The 20895-nt window shown below is 46.5% G+C and overlaps 1 protein-coding gene across 2 annotated transcripts in view; it reads left to right on the top strand.

Annotated features, from left to right (window-relative positions):
- CLIP2 (CAP-Gly domain containing linker protein 2) overlaps positions 1-20895 on the top strand; it is a 122674-nt gene that overhangs the window by 51689 nt on the left and 50090 nt on the right. For both annotated transcript variants that reach the window (XM_084651109.1, XM_084651108.1), the window contains exon 3: positions 4960-5498. In XM_084651109.1, coding sequence (XP_084507235.1) covers positions 4960-5498 — 539 coding nt within the window. The remainder of the gene's footprint in view (positions 1-4959; positions 5499-20895) is intronic.

Here is a 20895-nt window from a genome sequence, read left to right as displayed (position 1 = left end):
AGTAGAGAGTAGGGTGGCCAGATAGCAAGAATGAAAAATCGGGATGGGGGTGGGAGGTAGAAGGCACCTATATAAGACAAAGCCCCAAATATCGGGACTGCCCCTATAATATCGGGACATCTAGTCACCCTAGTAGAGGGCAAGCTCAGAGCATGGGAACGATGTTGACTTTCCCTGTGCTCTGGCGACAGGCATCCAGAAGGCTGGCCTTTTGTACCCAGCCACTTCCCCATACTGCTGGCCCCTTCAGGTCATCTCCACACTGTGGATGGACTCCCAGACATCTCTGGAGTAGTGTCATAGAGAACAAGACTATCCAGAGTTACAGTGGTAAATAGTTTTTTTTTTAAATGAAATTGGTAGAAACCTTCATGCTTCAAGGGAGTAAGCCAACCTGTAACTCTTGAGGGTCAGGAGGAAACATTCCATGAGGGCAGTTTATCCCGTAATTGCCTACTGCAGGCTTTTCTGCACCTGCCTCTAAAGCATCAGTGGCTTGGATACTGGATTAGAGGGACCACTTGTCTGGCTGTTCTGATGTTCCTAGAATCGTGCTAATAATTAAGGGTTGAGGCTGTCAAATTTGAAACTGGGTGCAGTGTTGTTGTAGCTGTGTTTGGTCCCAGGATGTTAGAGACATGAGGTGGGTGAGGTAATGTCTTTTATTGAGCCAACTTCTGTTGGTGAGAGAGACAAGCTTTCTTGAGCTTACACAGAGCTTTTCTTCGGGTCTCAAGAAGTGGTCTGTTTAAGCTCATCTCTCTCACCAACAGAAGTTGGTCTAATAAAAGATATTGCCTTATCCACCCTGTTTTTCTAAATTTGAAACAGCAAAGATTGGGTTTAGTTTGGCTATTGTGAGCCTATATGCCTCTCCTGGTTAATATTTTACAGAGCCCCAAAGTCTGCTCGCGGCTTTATGGAAATCTTAGAAAGACACAGTCCCTGCTATGAAGTTTGCATCTCAAATTGTAGGTGACAAACAGTCGGGGGAATAGGACGAGGAAGGGCTGTCTTTTCATCATGTGATCAGCACGGTCACTCACTTTATGCTTGTGCTGGTTCAGATAATTATTTTATATACAAATAGCGCAGATGATGTAATGCACTCCCTCGGTACAGGCATGGTGAAAAACGAGGAACTGTTTTATGGAACCATTCACCCAGTCCGAACAAATAATAATAGCCCTGCCTGTGAGATTGCTCTGCTAGCCCTGTCCAGGAGTCTGCTTCCTTTCAAACTCTCCTAATTATTTGCTGCATTTAGACTGTGGTAATTAGACTGTGGGACTGAAAGTTCTGTAGTTCTGCTGCCACAGGTTGATCAAGCAGGGATCTAAAACTGAGGCTGAATAAAGTCCTGCTAAGCTCTCCTCTCTCCTGGTGGACACAGCATCAGCTACAGGAAAGATTCCAATGATTGTTTCATCTTTCATAGACAAGTCAGTTGTTACGAATATATGCGGCCAGCAGGAGTTAGTGTGTGCTGGTGTATTGGCAGATGGAATTCCAGAATTTGTTTCCAACTCTGCCTTTGACTTGTGTGTGTGTGTGAACTTAGGCAAGTCTGTAGTCCATTTTGTGCCTCAGTTTCCCCATCTGTAAAAAGGGGGTTATAATAGCTACTTCACAGAGATGTTGTGAGGCTTAATGTAAACTTCATTTTGGTCCCTAGTTGACAAGCCCTGCAGAAGTGCAAAGCATGCAGTGCTGAAGCTTTATAGGGATGGACTTGGATATACACTGTAATAAAACTGCTTTGATCATCCATGAATCCAGACACTTCAGTAAAGCCAGTGTCTAAGGCCCATGATACAACAAAGAACTTAAGAATGTGATTAGGTGTTTTACTGAATCCAGGTCTGAAACGGGAATATAAATTGTGCTTTTTATTTCCACTTTATTAAACATCCCTGTCAAGATTATATAAATATAAATAGATAGATACATGTCGATTATTAAAACTGAAAGAATCTTTACAGTGTAATTTGTTGTTCCTGATTTATTGTATTCATTTACTTTTTTGCACTTGTGGGCCATTAAACTAGAATGGTTGGTTTTATTTTCTGTTTATAGTCAGTTTCACTTCAAGGTTCTCATGCACAAATCCAGTGCTGATAGTTTTGTTTTCCAGCTGGTAAATGTTTGAAGGTAATTAAACAAATAACATCCCCCCACCCCAACTTCCTCTTTGTATTTGAAATATGTAATAAAAAGCTTGAAAATCTTGTTTTGCCAAAAAATTTTAACAGAAAAGCTAGTTCTTGGAGATAGCCTACTTGTCAGTATTCCTTTAATGTGACACCTATTACTAAAATGGGAGAGACATGGGCTTGAAAGTAATGTAAAGCACTTATAAAAACCTTTTAAAGAGAAAACATGTGAGGATGGGCAAATTTCAGAGCAGGGTTGAAAACCAGAATGAAAAACCGCCCAGGAGCAGAAGTGTATTCACAGCTTCAAGGAAATGGGCTGAGCTATCATGGGTCATTGTGCTAGACACTTACTGCATTCCTCTGTTGGTCCTATCAGGTTCTGCAGAATTGAAGGGCCTAGTCATCTAAAAACTTAACATGAAGAATAGGGTCCGATTGTATGATACCCCTTCTCTGGCTGGTCTATAGAGTTTATTATAGTGAGTTGTCTCAATGACTCTGATTGGATTATGCTCAGTAGCAAAATTTTGCAAGATTGGACCCTAATTTTTTTTTTTATCCACATGTGGCCAGATGCAGTGCTCTCTTCCTGAGTCTGCAGACAGACTGACACAATAGCTCTCAGAGGCGCGTGAGCTTCATTTATTGCAAAGGCTGTCTGTTGGCTCAGAAGCCTGATGATCACATAAGTGTCAGTGCTCAGAACTATTTCCATGCTGGTTGTTTTAGCAGAAACGTTACGTTCTACAGGGAGTGCATTTAGCCCTAGCAGAATTCAACTAGAGCACCTTTGCTGGTTTTGTTTTTATTGCTCAGCTACGCCTCTGGCAAAGCCGGGGACATCTTGGTTTGGGGGCTTTTATGTTCTTTGGACTTTCCAGAAGTTGGCACCTGACCTGTCATGCCCATTACTTTTGAGAAAGCTGAAGGGAACAGTAGAGGCTGAGTGCTAGTGAGCGGGGAACCTGAGCAAGGTTTGCAGGTCGTTTCAGGTAAGTGCTCACAAGTCTGACTGCTTCCTGGAACAATCTGAACCTCTTCCATTAGTGAAGGTGGCACAGGGTGAAGATCAAAACCCTTGTGGGTTCTAATCCTGCAACTGACTTGCTGAGTGATACTGGGCAAGTCACAGCACAGTGGATTAAATTCAGCACTCCTGTTGACTTCAAAGGGAGCTTTACCATCTATGCTGTCAAGGCTGATTCCCCACTCTGGCACTTCGAGTGCAGAAGGTGGGGGCCCACAAGGATTCTAAAAATTAATACTGGCCACTCCAGGCTTGTATAAAGATCCCAAGGTTACAGTTTCTCTCTGACCTTGGATGGGTAGATGCTGCCACCACTAACATTCAAAAAACCCCTTTGAAACCAGAAAAGTGCACTTGGGAATTCCTTTCTGTGGGGTACTCTCAAGCCCTTTAAACCCTCACCCTCTGGGGAAGAGCTGAGAAAGAAAAACAAAGGAAATCAGCTCTTGCCACCAGCTAATTTAACAACATGCACAAACCTCTTAGGACACCAAAAATCCAATCCTGTTCTTAAAAAAGGTAAATTTCATTAAAAACAAAAAGAAAGAAATCTGGAACTTAGGCTTTTGATAGATTTAGAAAACCCACTTACAAAATTTAAACATCAAGAATAACCTTCTTGAGGTCCAGCGGAAAGGTTACAAGCAAAACAAAAAGCATTTGGAGTTAGCACAGAGGAGTCTACAAGCCAATTAGAAATAAACAGAAATAAACCTAATTGCGTCTTTCTAGACATTCCCTAATTTACTTACATATATGGGGTTTCAGATAAGCAATCTCTAGGTGTGATCTGATGGTTTTTCAACTTGTCTCGCTGCCTGGCACCATCTGCTGCTCTCCCGCTCCTCACCTGGTACAGAAGTGGTGCGGGAAGTCACCCTTCTATTTGCCTGAGTCCAGTAAAGGAAGTTCCTTATTCTGGATTTCATCTAGCTCTGGGGTGATGAGTTTCAGTCCCAGTGAAGTCTGTAGATTTACAGCTGTTAGTGCGAGAGGACTGAGTTAGGCTTTTTGACATCTTTGTTTTCTTATACTGAGACTAGTCCAGTTGGTCCTCTTACTTCTGAGTCTTGGCTACATCTCTTACAAGCTGGATGCAAAGAGCCACACAAAGGAAGCCATTTGCAGTGCACGACAACAGCAAGTTTTAGTGGTCCTACAAAAGTGAGCATGAGCTATGCTACACACCCTCAAGTGCCATCTACTAGCGCTTCACCTGTTAACTCTTTGCATATAGTGAGCATTGCCCTAACACCACCAGGGAAAACCGATTTCCCATTTTTCATAGGAGTGATTTCCTCCCTGAGGAGAGGTGGGAAATGAGCTACCTTGGGCCTTTGAGCACCTGCCAGGATTCCTTCTGCTGCCCTTTATTAATGTTCTTAGTGCTACTTCTGCAGAGCATCATACACGCAATAATTACCTACCCTAATATCCTTCCAATGCTGCTCTGAGGTTGGTAGTAAGTCCTTTTATTTCTGACTCTCCTCCTGTGAATGGGGAAACAGACACAGGTAAGTTCTTAATAATGCATACGACGAGGCAGATACTGGGCTGAAGTTGAATTGTTTATGAATAACTCCCCTCTTCAGCCGCAGAGGCGGGTCAGAGTTCCAGATGTGTAAGTAACCACTGTCGCTCCAGTCTTTGTCTGTGACCTGTGTCTGTGTATAAATATGTAACCTGAATGATGGTACTGGATCTTCTAGTTTTAATAAACTTTCCTAGTAATCTGGCTTCACATCACACCAAGTCCTGTTTTCCTTCAATTTGCAGGCTCACCTTTGCACAAACAGGGTCCCACCTCCGCTGCCAGCACCGAGAAGTCAGGATCAAAGGTCACTGAGGTGGGCGATGACTTCCTGGGAGACTTCGTGGTGGGCGAACGGGTCTGGGTGAACGGAGTGAAGCCAGGCGTGATCCAGTATCTTGGGGAGACGCAGTTCGCCCCCGGCCAGTGGGCAGGGGTTGTTCTGGATGACCCGGTGGGTAAGAATGATGGATCCGTTGGTGGTGTACGTTACTTTGAGTGCCAGCTGCTGCAGGGGATTTTTACACGGCCCTCCAAGCTGACCCGCCAGCCTGTGGCGGAGGGCTCGGGCAGTGATGCCCATTCTGTGGAGTCCCTGACAACTCAGAACTTGTCGTTGCACTCGGGGACGGCTACGCCGCCTCTCTCCACTCGCGTCATCCCCCTGAGGGAGAGCGTCCTGAACAGCACCATGAAAACCGGAAACGAATCTGGATCTAACCTGTCAGACAGCGGGTCGGTGAAAAAAGGCGATAAAGACTTACGGCTTGGAGATCGTGTCCTGGTGAGTCTGTTATCTGTTCAGTGGTCCCACTAGAATGGACAGGTCATGCTGTGAAGTGCTTGCAATCCAACTAGAGACGAGGAACAGTAAGGACACTACAAATAGGTAGTGAGAAACGAGAAACAAGCATTACAAATATCAGACAATGAGATCACTGGATTATGCAGGTGTTATTTTATAGACATTACATTACTTTGTACTCCTGGTTTATTCCCACGTGCATGAACAGGGTGAGGGGCAGACAGGTCGAGGGAAGGTGGGGAGGTTTGGGAGAGAACAGGATGCTGGCAGGAGGTTGAGGGTGGGTGACAGGAAAGCTGAGTAGTAGGAAGGGGTGAGAGAAGGAATGGAGGTGAGGAACAGGAGAGCAAAAGAGGGCAGGGCTGTGAAATAGAGAGATGAAGAAGGTTTACTCTTTTCTAATCCAGGTTATATATTGATAGCTGGTCAGATTTGTGGTTATGCCAGCCTTTGCTGAATCTGCCCCCAAGGCTACCGGTTGTCTTGTCACATGTGGTCAAAGCTCTCGCACAGCATTTTCAGGGAAGCTGTCAGAGCAGACGTTGCTCCTTAGTGCCTCAGTTTCAGGGTGCTGAACTGGAGAGACCCGGTACCTCTTTTTCAAAGAGGCAAGGGACCCACAGCTCCTATTGACCTCTGCTCAATTTATGTTGGCTCAGCATGTCTGAAAATAAGGCACGATGCATTTCAGGCTGGGCCCCTGAAAGCAGTGGCCACTTTTGAAAAGGTTGGCCGTAATTTTTGGAGGGCCATTCTTGTTTGCTTTCCCCCTGCTCTACAGGTGGTTGTAACAGCTTCACCTGAGCACCTTTCTGCAGGGCATTAAACAGGGCCGGTGCAACCACTAGGCGAACTAGGCAGTCACCTAGGGCGCCAAGTGGTTGGGGGCGGCCAAATGTGCGCTCTGGGGAGGCGGTGGAGCAGAGGTGAGCTCTGGCAGGGGGGCGCGGGGAGGGCCACCTGCAGCAAGTAACTGGGGTGAGGAGGGCGGCGCACAGGAGAACCGCTCCCCGCCCCAGCTCACCTCTGCTCCGCCTCCTCCTCTGAGCACCGCCCCGCTCTGCTTCTCTCCCTCCCAGGCTTGAGTGCCAAACAGCTGATTGGCGCCGCAAGCCTAGGAGGCGGGAGAAGCGGTGGCGTGCTCGGGGAGGAGGCGGAGTAGAGGTGAGCTGGGGTGGGGAGGGCTGCACGAGGCTCCCGGGCCGAGGGAGGGGGCGGCGGTGAGCTGCGGCGGGGGGGGCTTCAGGGCAAGGAGGGCGTGGGGAGCTGCCGCGGGGGGGGGGCTTCAGGGCAAGGAGGGCGTGGGGAGCTGCCGCGGGGGGGGAGCTTCAGGGCAAGGAGGGCGTGGGGAGCTGCCGCGGGGGGGGAGCTTCAGGGCAAGGAGGGCGTGGGGAGCTGCCGCGGGGGGGGGCCTCAGGGCAAGGAGGGCGTGGGGAGCTGCCGCGGGGGGGGGCCTCAGGGCAAGGAGGGCATGGGGAGCTGCCGCGGGGGGGGGGCCTCAGGGCAAGGAGGGCGTGGGGAGCTGCCGCGGGGCTGGGGGGCGGGCGCAAGGTGGAAGTTTTGCCTAGGGCGCGAAACATCCTTGCACTGGCTCTGGTGTTAAACAGCATGACCTAGCATCTGTTCCGTGAGGTTTGTCCTTCCTCCACTTCTTAGTGGGAGAATTGTGTGTTGATGTGGCAGATTTACATTTTGGGGGTGTTGTTGTAAGAGTACCGCTGCTCTCTGTTTCTGTCTGAGCAGGCAGGTCGCAGAAGGCCTTGCTCTTGGAGCAAAGGCTGGTGAGGTTTATGACCCGCTTTGGTTCCTGTGGGAATTCGTTCCAAAGTCTGGGACCAACCCCGAAGGCAGGGCTGACTCCTGCGCACACCACCATTACTTCAATGGTGGAAAGTTGCCTTTTGCCGGAGCAGCGGAGTTGCTGACCGCAGTCCTCATTCTGGAGCTTTAGGCAGTTTTTTTAGGTACCCTGGTATTGAGTGCCTTGAAGACAAAGCGTCGAGATCCTGAACTTACAGGACTAGACTCCTTGAACAAGACACAGCTTTAATCACCCTTGCTGAAACTTGAACATAACATAAGAACGTAAGAATGGCCCTACTGGTGCACCACGGGTCCATCTAGCTCAGTATCCTGTCTTCCGACACTGGCCAATGCCAGGTGCCCCAGAGGGAATTAACAGAACAGGTAATCATCAAGTGATCCATCCCCTGTTGCTCATGCCCAGCGTCTGGCAAACTTGACTAGCCCAATGGTATGTTCCAACAGTAGCATAATAAATTGGCAGGATCGCTGGTCACCAGCTACTCCCCGTAGGCAGGCCAAATGGATTCTCCAGCTGTTTATTTTTGTTCTGTGTGTCTACAATTGAAAATCCAACGTCTTTAAATCTAAAAAATTTAGACAGTTGGGCTGTCAAGGTTCCTTCCCCACTCTGAACTCTAGGGTACAGATGTGGGGACCTGCATGAAAGACCCCCTAAGCTTATTCTTACCAGCTTAGGTTAAAAGCTGCCATCACCAAAGTGTTACACAAAGAATAGGGGAAGTGCCCACTTGGAAACGTCTCCCCCCCAAAATATCCTCCCAAGCCCTAAACCCCTTTTCCTGGGGAAGGCTTGATAAAAATCCTCACCAATTTGCATAGGTGAACACAGACCCAAACTCTTGGATCTTAAGAACAATGAAAAAGCAATCAGGTTCTTAAAAGAAGAATTTTAATTAAAGAAAAAGTAAAAGAATCACCTCTGTAAAATCAGGATGGTAAATACCTTACAGGGTAATCAGATTCAAAACACAGAGAATCCCTCTAGGTAAAACCTTAAGTTACAAAAAGACACAAAAACAGAAATATACATTCCATTCAGCACAACTTATTTTATCAACCATTTAAACAAAACAGAATCTAACGCATATCTAACTAGATTGCTTATTAGCCCTTTACAGGAGTTCTGACCTGCATTCCTGCTCTGGTCCCGGCAAAAGCAACACACAGACAGAGAGAACCTTTGTTTCTCCCCGCACCCCCCAGCTTTGAAAGTATCTTGTCTCCTCATTGGTCATTTTGGTCAGATGCCAGCGAGGTTATCTTAGCTTCTAAACCCTTTACAGGTGAAAGGGTTTTCCCTCTGCCCAGGAGGGATTTAAAGGTGTTTACCCTACCTTTATATTTATGACATGGGCTAAAAGTGATAGTTTGTTGTTCTAGGCTAAACCAGTTGCATCATGGTAATGAGCACTGTGCTTTAATAGATGCCTAAAGGGGGAAGAGTAAAATGAAGTATTGCTAAGTAAATCACAATTCAAGTGAGTTTGAATGCTATGGTTCATTTTAACTTTGGAGACAGGTCTTATTTGTTTCCTTGGGTGGTGGGGAGGGGAAACCATGATACCAAACATTTACCATGATACCAACGTTTACCATGATACCAAACATTCGGAAGAATTAGGCAAGGGAGCACAAAATCTTTTGTGACTGTATCCCCTTGCAACGGTACTAGAATAAAAAGTTAAAGGTAATTTTAACAGACAAAGATGACAGGTTCCAAAGTGGTTGGTCTGGGTAAGTCCTAGGCAATCTCTTCACCATTTTACAGTTTCCGCTACTACTTTTGAGCTGTCTGGTTTTTCTACCTTTTGGCACCTGGTTGCTATGGTGATGGTTGCACTAGAAAAGCTAGATAGACAGATCTGCCTGGGCAATAGTGCAGTAGCATCCAACATTTTCAGTTCCCCACTAAGCTGGTGTAGACCATTTTGGAATCTGGAAAAACTGACTGCAGGATTTAGCTAGGAACAATGCTCCCCAAGTGCCTAGCGAGTAGAGGCTAAACATCTTTCTAAGTCCATGTTAATTTCTGACCTGAAAAAGCTTGTCTGCAGAAGAGCTGGGTGAGCTATTCATAGCAAACGATTTATTAGATAAACAGAGCCCTCTTTGCTGTGTACGAATCATCTGCCAGCAGTCATTGTATTTCTTAATTGGTTCATCATTCACAATGACAAGCTGATGTTCTATGCAAACATAGCTCAGCCTATAGGTCGCTTGTGGACTACTCACTGCAGCTACGGGCTTTGACTACTGGCTGTTCATGTTAAGTGCTCACCTAAGTCGTTCCACATTATTTATGCTTCCCAAGTGGCTGGTGAAATTTTTATGGATCAGAGGAGAAGCTATTGAGGAAGGAACAGTCCTGCACTGGATTTATAAAAAGGCGCCGGGGGAAGGGGCGGGAGGGAGACTGGAGTAAGTCACCATGGCTGCCTAAGTCCCCAGTTCAGAACAGCCCTGGTGCACAAGTCCATTCCTATTCCGTACAGCACAGAAGCATGTGTGTCTCATTAACTTCATGTGCTTAAGTGCTGTCCTACATAGGCCCTTGCTCAGGAAAGTATGCCTAATACCGCTGGGTCTACTCTCGAAACTTTGCCAGTGTTTATGTCTGTTGGGGGGTGATTTTTTTTTTAGATGTTTTTACACCAGCAAACACCCTAGTGGAAGCGCAGTTATGCCAGCCTAAAAGTACTTTTGCCAGAATAGCTTATTTTGCTCTGGGGATCAGTATCCGTTCTTTGACAAAAGTATTTGTCTATTTGACAAACATACTGGTGTAAGCTGCAGTTACACTAGGTGGGTTTGCTGGCATAGATCTACTAGTAGTTTTCTCATGTAGACCTGGCCTAACTCATTTTCAAGTTGGCCACGTGAACACTGGCACAAATACAGTTTTGCACAAGTATTCAGAAGACTTCAGCTGTCTGTGATCAGTCTTCTGGGTTGAGAACAATTCCCTTGTAACTGAGCTGCAAATGCCACTGAAGTAAATTTGCAGATTTTTATCCAACCAAATCTCTGCTCATACTTTTTTTTTTTTAACACAACATTCACCTGCCTTTCTTTTCTGCCCTTTCTCTTACAGTTCAGACCTTGTCAGAAAAGGCTTCTTTAACCAGTCACCTTAGTTCTCATTCTCTCTCCTTCTGCACCACTGTCTTATTTTAACATCATTTGAACAGGTTTGAAAAGAATTTCACAATGTCTTTGTGTTTTGGTTGCTTCAGTATCCACTTGATTTGCTTTCCCTTGAGTTGATCTCTTTCTGTCTTGTATTTATTCTCTCAAATACTTGCCATAAAGACCTGGCTGTTGATCCCAAGAGGTTTTGCAATTCATCTTCCCAAACTAGTTCTTCTGAGGCCTGCATACTGCCCTCCATCCATATTAACATCAGTGGAAGCTCCCTGACGCTCATCAGGAGCAAAGTATGGTCCTTAATCTTAGCAATTGGTAACGGAATAGCCTTGGTAAATCATCTAGGCTATGCTCCTGTTGTCTCCCCAGTACCTGCTAGAGAACTGGGAATTTGCAGAAACTCCAGTTTAGTGAGTGTATCATAGGCTGTTTGGCTAGGGCTGCTGTTGTAGGAGTTCCCTTCCAGTACTCAGCAGGTCCCCCTCATTAGACCAGGACTGACAATGCAAACTCATCAAGTATTTTGAGCAGTCCAGAGACGCCCCTGTCTAATGGGTCACTCCATGTGAAACCACGCTGACATCTTTCCCCGGCTGCAGAAGCTGCTGTTCCCCCACCCCCTGAGAACTTTTGGCAGAATTCTCCCGTAGAACTTGGTGTAGTCACAAATCACAATGGCCTGGCCCTGCTGTCTGAGTAGGAGTAGGAGACGCAGTGAGCAGGGTGCATGGCTCTGGCTCACTGCTGTCTGCACCTGCTCAATCAACGACTTTGTGTTTTTTAAAAAAAATACAGGTGGGGGGTTTGCGGTATTTATTTATTTTTTGAGAGACTAGAGACTGAATTCCCCGGGACCCTGGTGCTCAGTGCATGTCTGCTCAGGTCACCGTGCCGGCAATTGTTTTACTCTCTGCAGTCGAACTAACGCAGCAACTCCTCTGATGGCAGCATTTGGGAGAGTTCATCCCAACTTGAGAACTATTCGGTTTGTGTTCAGTGGTCTCAGAGAGCAGAAACCTCCCCTAAGCCGTCTGCTAGGGATAACGTCCTGCTTTGGGAAGTCCCCAGCAGGCACTGAGCCAGTGGACCCAGTTCCTTTGCCTCTCTCCCCACAGCCTCTCGGAGACGGTAGCCTGCTGGTATGAATGAGAGAGCAGCTCCCAGTCCGTGCCAAGGCTGGGGTTGGGGCAGCGAATCGTGGAGCTGTAAAAGGCTCCCTGAAAGGCCGTGCACGGGCACATCTAAACCAAAGCTGGGCGCAGCAGAGAATCTGCCCCAAGGATTTTAAGATGTGTTGCAGCCAAATGTTAAGCGACTGTCACTGTAAATATGCTTTCAAAACTAGAAATAGGCTCAGATACCAGAAAATCGCTGGCCTATCCAGTCACTTTTTTTTTCATTTAAAAAGTTCATTATTTAAAATAGTTTAAAAAAAAAACCTTAATCGGGGAGAAAACATAATGGTGGATGCTCGAATCCAAAGCGTGGGAAACGTAACGCTGATGCTGTTGTGATCCCAAACGTAAAGACAAGAGGAAGCTGACTTTTAAAAGCAGCGCAAGAAACGGCATTTAAATCCCGCTAACGTTGTGGTGGAAAACGGCCGCTCAGGAAATTCAGTGTTGCGATTGACTTGCCCTCCTTAATTCACACCATATGTGTCTGCCTCTCCTTTCCTCCCTCCCCCCTTGCGAATGAATGATGCGGTGTGTTTTTTCCTGTTCTTGTGGCAATCGTAGCTGAAGGGAGGGAAAAAGCTCCCACCTTAAAGGGGCACCGTGAGGTTGCTGAGTCAAAGAGAAAAGGCTTCTAGACAGTGGCCCATAGGGAAAAATTTACCTTCATGAGTTTTATCCTTTTTGATCCTTCCCCCCCGCCCCTGCAATCCCCAAAAACGAACGGTTCCCATTGTGGAACTAAAATACAGTCCAGAGAATTTTTTAAATTACTTTCAGACCAACAGATCATATAAAGTAGGTTTTAAAAAAACAACCCTTGATCTACATCAACTGTGTTCTTTCTAAACTCTGGACAGTGGTATATAGTGCAGACTTTTATTGTTTGGTTACCCTGTCCTTCTCATTCATGCCAGTCTTGCTTCATTCACCTCTTATAGCCTACCTGGAAGCTCTTTGGCGTAGCCTCTGTCATGTACTGTATTTGTACAGCACCTAGCACGATGGGGCTCCTCCTGGTTGAGGCCTCTAGGTGATGATGGAATATAAATGATTAATAACAACTATCACCCACCTACTCCCAAGATCAAAGGAGAAATACTCTGAGATTTTTTGGGAGGGGGTTTCAGTGAAGCTATTATCCTAAAAAGCAGAAGCTGTAGAATAAACATGTCCTGTGATTAGTCTTATGCAGACTCTGTATTCCAGTGGCTCCTACAGGACTGAATTAGGATTGAGCTCCCTGCTGCGCTAGGTGCTGTATAGACACACAGGCCTAGAAAGAAATGATCTCTGAATTGCTTGCAGTTTAGGCTGAGATGCAAGAGAGAAATGACAGGAGGGGAGGGTGAGGATAAACAGCACTGAGATCATGGGGTTATATGGTCCAATGATGTGTGCTTGATTCAGCAGGTATCTCTGCTGTAGCAGAGTGCGAAATGTAACTAATTATGTTTTTGATTGAAACATGAAAAGGAATCATAATTGGAAATAAGCATTCTGAATAAACCTGCATGCCTCGACTGCTGTAAGTAAATTTCCGGTCATTCGTTCTACAGATTAATACTACTTACATGACTTTATTTCCCATGTCTATGCTTTTCTGGAGGATGCTATGGATCTTGTCATTTGGGAAGTGGCTGTGGGCAGCTGGACTCCATGGAAGGCTTTTCAAGTAGAGGACAGTATGTATTTTGTGTAAATGCTCTGTCAACAGAGCCGGGGAAGGTGGTGGAGGGCGCTCTGTCGGATTGACACCTCGCAGCTGTAAGTTCTAAAACTCTGCATATGCTCCTAGAGTTCTGTTTTTCTCCCTCTGGCTTTTCTTTAACTTCATTGGAAGTCGTTTGTGTCCCAAAGCCGTTTTCTCTCTTCAGTGACTTTATGTTCATCTGTGACTATATTCAAAAACCCCTTCGGACACACTTCAGGAGCTGGGCAAAGGGTTGGCATGGAGTTTTCCATAAGGAAAATGAGATCATATTTGCCTTTGGCGGTTGCAAACCATGTGTTTCCCGCAGATATAAGAATGACATTAATGTTCTAAAGCCAACGTTGTAGAACTCTTCTCCTGCTGTCCTGTAAATTATTGCTGAGCAGTTAACACTTACTTTAGCTAGACCAGAGCTTCCCAAATTATTGTCTGTGGAGCACTTAGGGTATGCCTACACTGCAGTTAGACACCTGTAGCTGACTTGAGCTCATTGGACTTGGGCTAAGGGGCTGTTTAATTGAGGTGTAAATGTTTGGGCTCAGGCTGCAGCCCAAGCTCTGGGATCCCCTGTCAGGGTCCTTCAGCCCAGGCTCCAACCTGAGCCCAAATGTCTACATTACAATTAAACAGCCCCTTAGCCTGAGCTCCATGAGCCTGAATCAGCTGATACAGGCCACCCATGAGTTTTTAATTGCAGTGTAGACATACTGTAACTGGTGGTCATCAGAGAAGAATTGGCTTCTCGCATTGTGCTGGCTATACCCCATTTTCCAGTGGAGAGAAACAGAACAGACAGGAGTGGGGAGAGGAAGTGAAGAGCTAGAGCAGACAGACAACTCCTTTAAAAATCGTTAAGAATACATGAAATTCTCTCGCTGTCCCATGTATGCAATTGGTGTAGCTGCCGCAGGAAAATGATGTGACTGCAAATGCGGGGGGAGATCTATTAAGATGCAGTCACTGCTTTGGAAAAGTTTGGGGATCCTGGAGTTTGATATCCAAGTACAGGGAAAGGATGGTGTGGTGATCAAGGCAGTGGACTGGCAGTCAGGAGAATTGCTTCTAGGCCTGGTTCTACCACAGACAACTTTGGTGGCCTTGGGGAAGTCACTTAAGTTAACACTTTAAAAAATGGCAGCTGATTTTTGGGTGCCCCACTCAAGATGCCTTGGGCTTGACCTCTTGTAGGTGCTAAGCACTCTCATTGGCTGCGGATGCTCACTACCCCTGCATATCAGGTCCACAGTTTCTCAAGCTGTGCCCCCAGAATGAGCTAATCTTTGTCTGATGGGTGAAGCATAGTGGATTGTTAGAACATCTCAAGGTCGCCCTTTCTTTGCAAAGAAGTCCTGACTCTCCGCTATGTTACATTTGGCTTTAGTGGAGTCACACTAGTGTGAAACCAGAGTAATGTAGTGCAGACGTGGGGCCTGCGACATGTGGTCATTAAAGATTTCATGACAAGTTTTTAGGAGAAAAGAGTTAACTCAGGTGTCTTGGCCACATTTCCAGTTTCTTTGTGCCTATGAAGAAAATCTCCCCTGTGTTTTTCATTTGGAGAAATTAATTTGGAGGAGCGTGGGGGAATTAAAATTTGTGTTACTTTGCTGACACATGAGGGTGTTCCACTCCAGAAAAGGCTGTTTTTTCAGTCATGGGGCAAGTGACTGTTCCCTATGTCTGCCTAGTAAATAAATAAGGGGGGAAAAGCACTCCATAGAGGTATTATTACCTTTAATCTTCCTCCCGAACCCTAACCGGGAGCGTGCTCTTTATTTAGCACTGAAATATGGAACCATAAATACAGAGCTGGGGTTGTACAAAGCAGCACCTAATGGAAAACTTCTTGACGCTGCAAATAAGTGGGTGAGCAACTGATCTAATATATTATCGTGGGGCATCCCCCTGTATCCTGATTCTATAGGTACAAAAATCTATGCTTTAGCTAGAATTTACTGTAGATGAAAAATGTTAGATAATGTAATCAGCCTTAGTGCCAAGAAGGTGAAAGTATAAAATGAGAGAGAGAATAAGCTGAGCTGGACATCTACGCCTGGTGGGAACAGACTCTGTCTTCACCCCTTTGAGAAGTATTTTTAATTAGATTCTTCTCTCTGATGCGCATTGCAAATTCTTTCTTTCTGTCTGCTGTCTATGCAACCCCTAGCTCCTGGCAAACTACAGAGGCGTCTCAGGAATAAACTAATCAAATTCATTTGATTCTTTTTTCTTTTTTTTTTTAAAGATATAAACTCAATCTGGCAGCCTGAAGCTGAAATGGGCCTTTTACCATCCGAGTCTAAATAATTCGAATTAATAGCTCACACGTAACAAGAACTACAACCTAAACCTCTCCAATTGAGCAGTGACATTGCCACTTTCTCTGCTGCCATATGTTGGCCTTGAATGACTTAGCAGCACCTGAGCCCATTGGAGTTCAGCTGCAGGAAAACGGTAGTGGATATTATTCAATGGCAAATTCTGCCATTCTCTTTCGTAGCCAGTCGGCCAAGTTCATCCAAATTGCCGTGGTGCTCCAATATAAGGTTTTGCAGGAGGGCAGTAAGGAAGTCCCTTTCCTGGGTTTGTATCAGTCTCGGAAGGGAGACACCTCACGTTCTTTGCTTCCACCGAGGTACTTAGTGCTTTCAGACAAGATATAATTAATATTTCATCACCTTCTTGCAAATCTGTCCAGGGGAGAGCAACAATCTGTCTTGGCTGGCGAATGTAACAGTGTGGTCGGCTCTAAGACCCTCTATAGATATGTGGGCAGCTTCTGCTGAGTCACCTTAAAATCCCTGCTGTCAGACTTGAGGTAACTATTGCATAGCTCCAATCACAGTATAACTGGGTGGGTGCCTCTCGTTGGAACAGAAGGAAGTAGGAAAGAAGAGGTGGTCCTGGAGGGGATTGTAGGGACAGCTGAACTCAGGGAAGTAGCTTAGGTTGAGGTCGGTGTCAGTTTTCAGCAGCCAATAAGACCAAACCTCAGGTGGGGGGTGAACTCAGACCCCAACTAGGGCCTCTGCTCTCTGAGCATGAAGTAGGCATCCAGCCTGCTCAGAGCATGTGATGGTGTGGATGGAAATGCATGTTGGGGAGGCTCTGTAGGAGCCCCCCTAGTCCTTAATGGATACCTGCTCTAATGGTTAAAGCATGGGATGTGTAAGGATTGGCAGGACTTGAACCTGGGCCTGCAGGGCTATCAGGCAACAATGCAGATTCCTAACTAGCTGCCAAAACTGCCCTGCTTCTCTGTTCCTGAACTCCCCGTGTTGACCTTGGCTCAGACTTGGATTCTGACTCCCAATCAACCCCTGGAACCATAACATGGACCCTGATATGGTACTGATCCTCAGTCTGATTCCTGACTGTCTCCTTCTCTGACCCTTGGCTTAGCTCCTGACTCTGACTCCGGCTTGACCCTCATCTTGACTCTTGACCATGATATTGGCTCTGACCCCTGGCTGCGCTTCTGGAATCCCAAGCTCCTGCCACTATTCTGCCTACCTTTGCCCAGGATCCTGACAGAACAGAGATTCAAGACATCTGCGTTCTGTCCCTGGCTCTGCCACTGACTTATGTGGCCTTGGGCAAGTCACTTAGCCACTCTCTGGCTCAGGTTCCCCATTTTAAAAGGAGCGTGATAATACTGTGAGGCTTAACTCATACGTCTTTGAGGCAAGGAATTCCTGAAGTGGAAGGTACCATAGAAGCACCAAGTGTTATATTATCAATATACTGGCAAAGGGAGTAGGAGCTACACTGAAGGAGCGAGACCGAGAATATTGCTTCTAATTCTGCATGAATAAAATCCTTTAATTTTTGGTCACCTCAGCCCGACTGATTCACTTGAACCCTTTGAACCTTGGTAATAATTATAGTTGCCCTGAGGGTACTCAAGTAAACTCCTCTCCATTCCCTCTTCTCTTCTTCCCTCTTTTCTCATACTGTCTGGCCCAAAGCAGACTCTCTCCCCCACCCCTCCCCCCCGCCCCCCACCATGGGGTTTAAAGGAAAACAGCTCGCTAGCCCAGTGTAGACGAGGTGTAACAATTCTGAAAGTCCTTTAGGGCACGTCTACACCGCAACTGGGAGTGAGCCTTGCCGCCCGGGTTGACAGCCAGGCACTAGCTTCACTGGAGCTAGCAGTGTGGACGTTATGGCACGCACGGAGGTTGGAGCCAGGGGGTCAAGTGGGCTTGTACTCGGGTGGCCGCCTGTGCTGCAACATCCACCCTGCTATTTTTAGGACGCTTGTGTGTGTGTGTCTGTCCCTTGGCTGGGCAGTGAGCTCCCGGCTGCAGTGTAGACATATCCCTAGAAACAATCTTCCACATGGACGGCCTTGTCTACCCAGAGCGTCAAGTTGAGCATATCCACGCCAATATCCGAAGCAATATAAGGTTTGGCCTTGTGACCCTACCAGAGTGGCCTGCACTGATTCAGGTGGGCTGGCTGTCATCTGGGACAGCTATCATCATCTTGAGTTTCCTAACGGAGATCGTCTCCTTGCTCCCTATGGAAATTTCCTTCCCTCCCCCCAAATGCCACACATGTGGTTCCCCTCTTTCTGGCCACGCCCCTGTCCCACATTACTATGAAAGGAGGTGGTGGTGGGCTCTCTCAGCTGGTGCACTAGTGAGGTTGGTCAGCTGAGGGGACTGTCAGCTCTGACCCCCGTCAAAGATGCATAACTGCCAGAGTTGATGGCACCCTAGTTGTGCCAGTCTGTTGCGCCTACAATGGCCTACAAGCGTCTGAATGATAATGAGTTGGACTCAGGGCTTAACCCTATAAATTATCAGATTAACTCCACCAGTTGTTGTCTGGCACATGATCTGCTGTGGCCGATCTATGCGTGAACAATAGGCAAGTTCCACTGCCTGAGAGACACTTACAATTGATTGGTCTTTCTAATGTAGACCAGGCCCTAGTTGTTACAGAACTAGTGGTCTGAAGCCTATATGTTGTGTGGCCCAAAAACAAAGCATCTCCTAGCCCTGGCTGGATTATGGAGGTCCCTGGATAACAGACAAGGACAGGCAGCCTCTTTGGATGCTGAATATTGTATGATTGGGGTTTACAGGGTCATGGCTATTGACAGAATCCCAGGCAGGAGAGACAGGAAAACCCCACCCCTTAGGTCTTTTAGTCTAGTGCAGTGGTTCTCAAGCAGGGGTCCGGGGCCCCCTGGGGGGCTGCGAGCAGGTTTCAGGGTGTCTGCCAAAATAAACCAGAGAGGAGGGCTGGCGTTAGACTCGTCGGGGCCCAGGACAGAAAGCCGAAGCCTGAGCCCCACCGCCTGGGGCTGAAGCTGAATCCTGGGCAATTTAGCTTCGCGAGGACTCCTGAGCAACTTAGCTTCACAGGGCTTCCTGTGGTTTGGGGCTCTGGGCATTTGCCCTGCTTGCTACCCCCTAATGCCGGCCCTGGCTTTTAATCTACTAGATATGCAGAAAAACAGTTGTTGTGTCACAGGTGGGCCGTAGAGTTTTTATAGCATGTGGGGTGGCCTCAGAAAGAAAAAGAATGAGAACCCCTGATCTAGTGGTCCTTCTGTGGTCCCAAATGTGGCTTTCTTGCTGTTGTCACAGAGAAGTAAAAGGAAATAACAATCCCAAACCAACCTTCCTGCCCTCATTTCACATCAGCCCTTTGGAGGCCTTCTCTGTGTGCATGCATGCCCTCATAAGCATTCATTGAGCTGGCATGCTGGCAAATACTAGTGTTCTGCTTGCAATATATATATCATTAAAGAGGAGTTGTAAGTGGCCTTCAGCAGATAGGACTGTGTTATTAACATGGACAGCCTTTATAAAAGAGACAGCCTTCTAAGGAGAAACAGTAATTCTAGGGTTTCCTCTCACATTGGATCCTGAAAGGATTATTTTCTCATTGCTGCTTTAGAGATGTGTGCAAATATCTCTTGCATCAGCTGCATTAATGGAACTTGTATCTCTGCAAATCTAGCTGCCCTGGGGTGATGGGTGGAGACTCCTGACTCAGGTTTCAGTAAAAAATCTTTACAGCTTCATTAGGGAAAATTTTCTCTGTCCTGTATTTCTGGTCCTGTACATTCCTTTGACCCTCACTTCCCTATTGGCTTGGATGGTGACCTGACTTTCGGACAACACTTGACTTGATACAAATTTTTGTTTTTTAAACAAACTATTCATGGCACCTACATCACCACATGAGAAGAGACCCATATTGCACCTTAAAACCATGCTGTGCTACTCTGCAGTGAGTGACTAATGACCTTGTGCCAAACTGGCACATTGCCAGTTGGGCTCTTTTTTTCTTTGTGTGTCTGTCTCCCTGTTTCTGAAGATCATGTTTTCTCTCTTTCCCATGCATTCTGTAGCATCTGGAACAAAACTCCCCAGGCACTGGCCAAAAAAATGCCCTCCGTAATTTAATGCTTGTGTAACACAGTTCCCCACCATGAATGCTCAGCACTTCTGGTGACTGGGATCTTCAGCACCAAAGTTCAGGCTTCTACCACTTGAGCTACAGAAGTAACTCTGCTGGCTGTTAGTTGTAGTAGACTCCTTATCCTCTGTGTGGATGACCCACTAATGGAAGAAGTGTGACACAGTCAGCATGTTCCAATGGTAGTCATGTACAATGATAATCATTCCTACTTCAGCCTTCCAAATGACAGCAGTGCTTTGCAGCCTTGAAGAGTGCTCAGGGTTACTGTAGAGGGAGTGAGTCAGGATTGGTAAAGTAGCCACCAAAATGTTTTAATCAGGCAGTGCAATCTCCCTTCGTTGGCTTCCATCAGTGATGGTACTGTCTGTCAGTTTAGAGAGGGCTGCTGAGAGCAGGGCCTGTAGCCGTAGGGCGAATGGAGCGGATGTAAGGGGAGAAATGGTGAAGAAGAGTGAAAATCAGAGAAAAGAGCAAATGAAGACTAGAGAGAGGAGGCTGGAAACAGGCATGACTCATGGTTCTGTAGCTGCCAAGTTGAAACAGTGTCTAGTCCTAATCAGCCAAAGTTGTTTAAACAATATGTTACAAACTCTAATGAGGATGGTGGGATGGTGTCTGGAAGGATAAAGATCATTGACTTTTCAGCCTTGGGATACTGATTTGACTCCATTTTTGTCCTTTACATTACATGTTTTATGCCTTCCTTATCGAAAGTGACACAGTAGGTGTCTTTGGCTTCACACATTTTCCTTCGCTCTGCTGTCTCTCAGAATGAGATGCAAGATTGATCTACTCCTCTGGCTTCACTTCGTCATAGGATTTGAGCTAATGCTTTCTCCTGAAGTGCTTAGAGAATGTCAGGATTGGGAAAATACTGGCCAGTGAATGACTTTTAAGCAGATCTAGAGGGTGAGTCTGGAGTCAAACTTCCCCCAGTTTACAGGTGTTTGGATCAGAGGCAGTTTTAGTTCATCCCGATGATGCCCCTTTCTTGGGTCTGAGTGGGATGGGTGAAACGGTTTGTCCTAGATGTTTTGCCTGAGCTAAAAGGCCTGGAGGACAAGAACTGGTTAAA

This window comes from Lepidochelys olivacea, assembly GCF_965140295.1.
Source record: "Lepidochelys olivacea isolate rLepOli2 genome assembly, chromosome: 17".
NCBI classification, from domain to species: Eukaryota; Metazoa; Chordata; order Testudines; family Cheloniidae; genus Lepidochelys; species Lepidochelys olivacea.
Note: the sequence above shows the minus strand (reverse complement) of the source record. Positions and strands in the feature narration are given on the sequence as shown.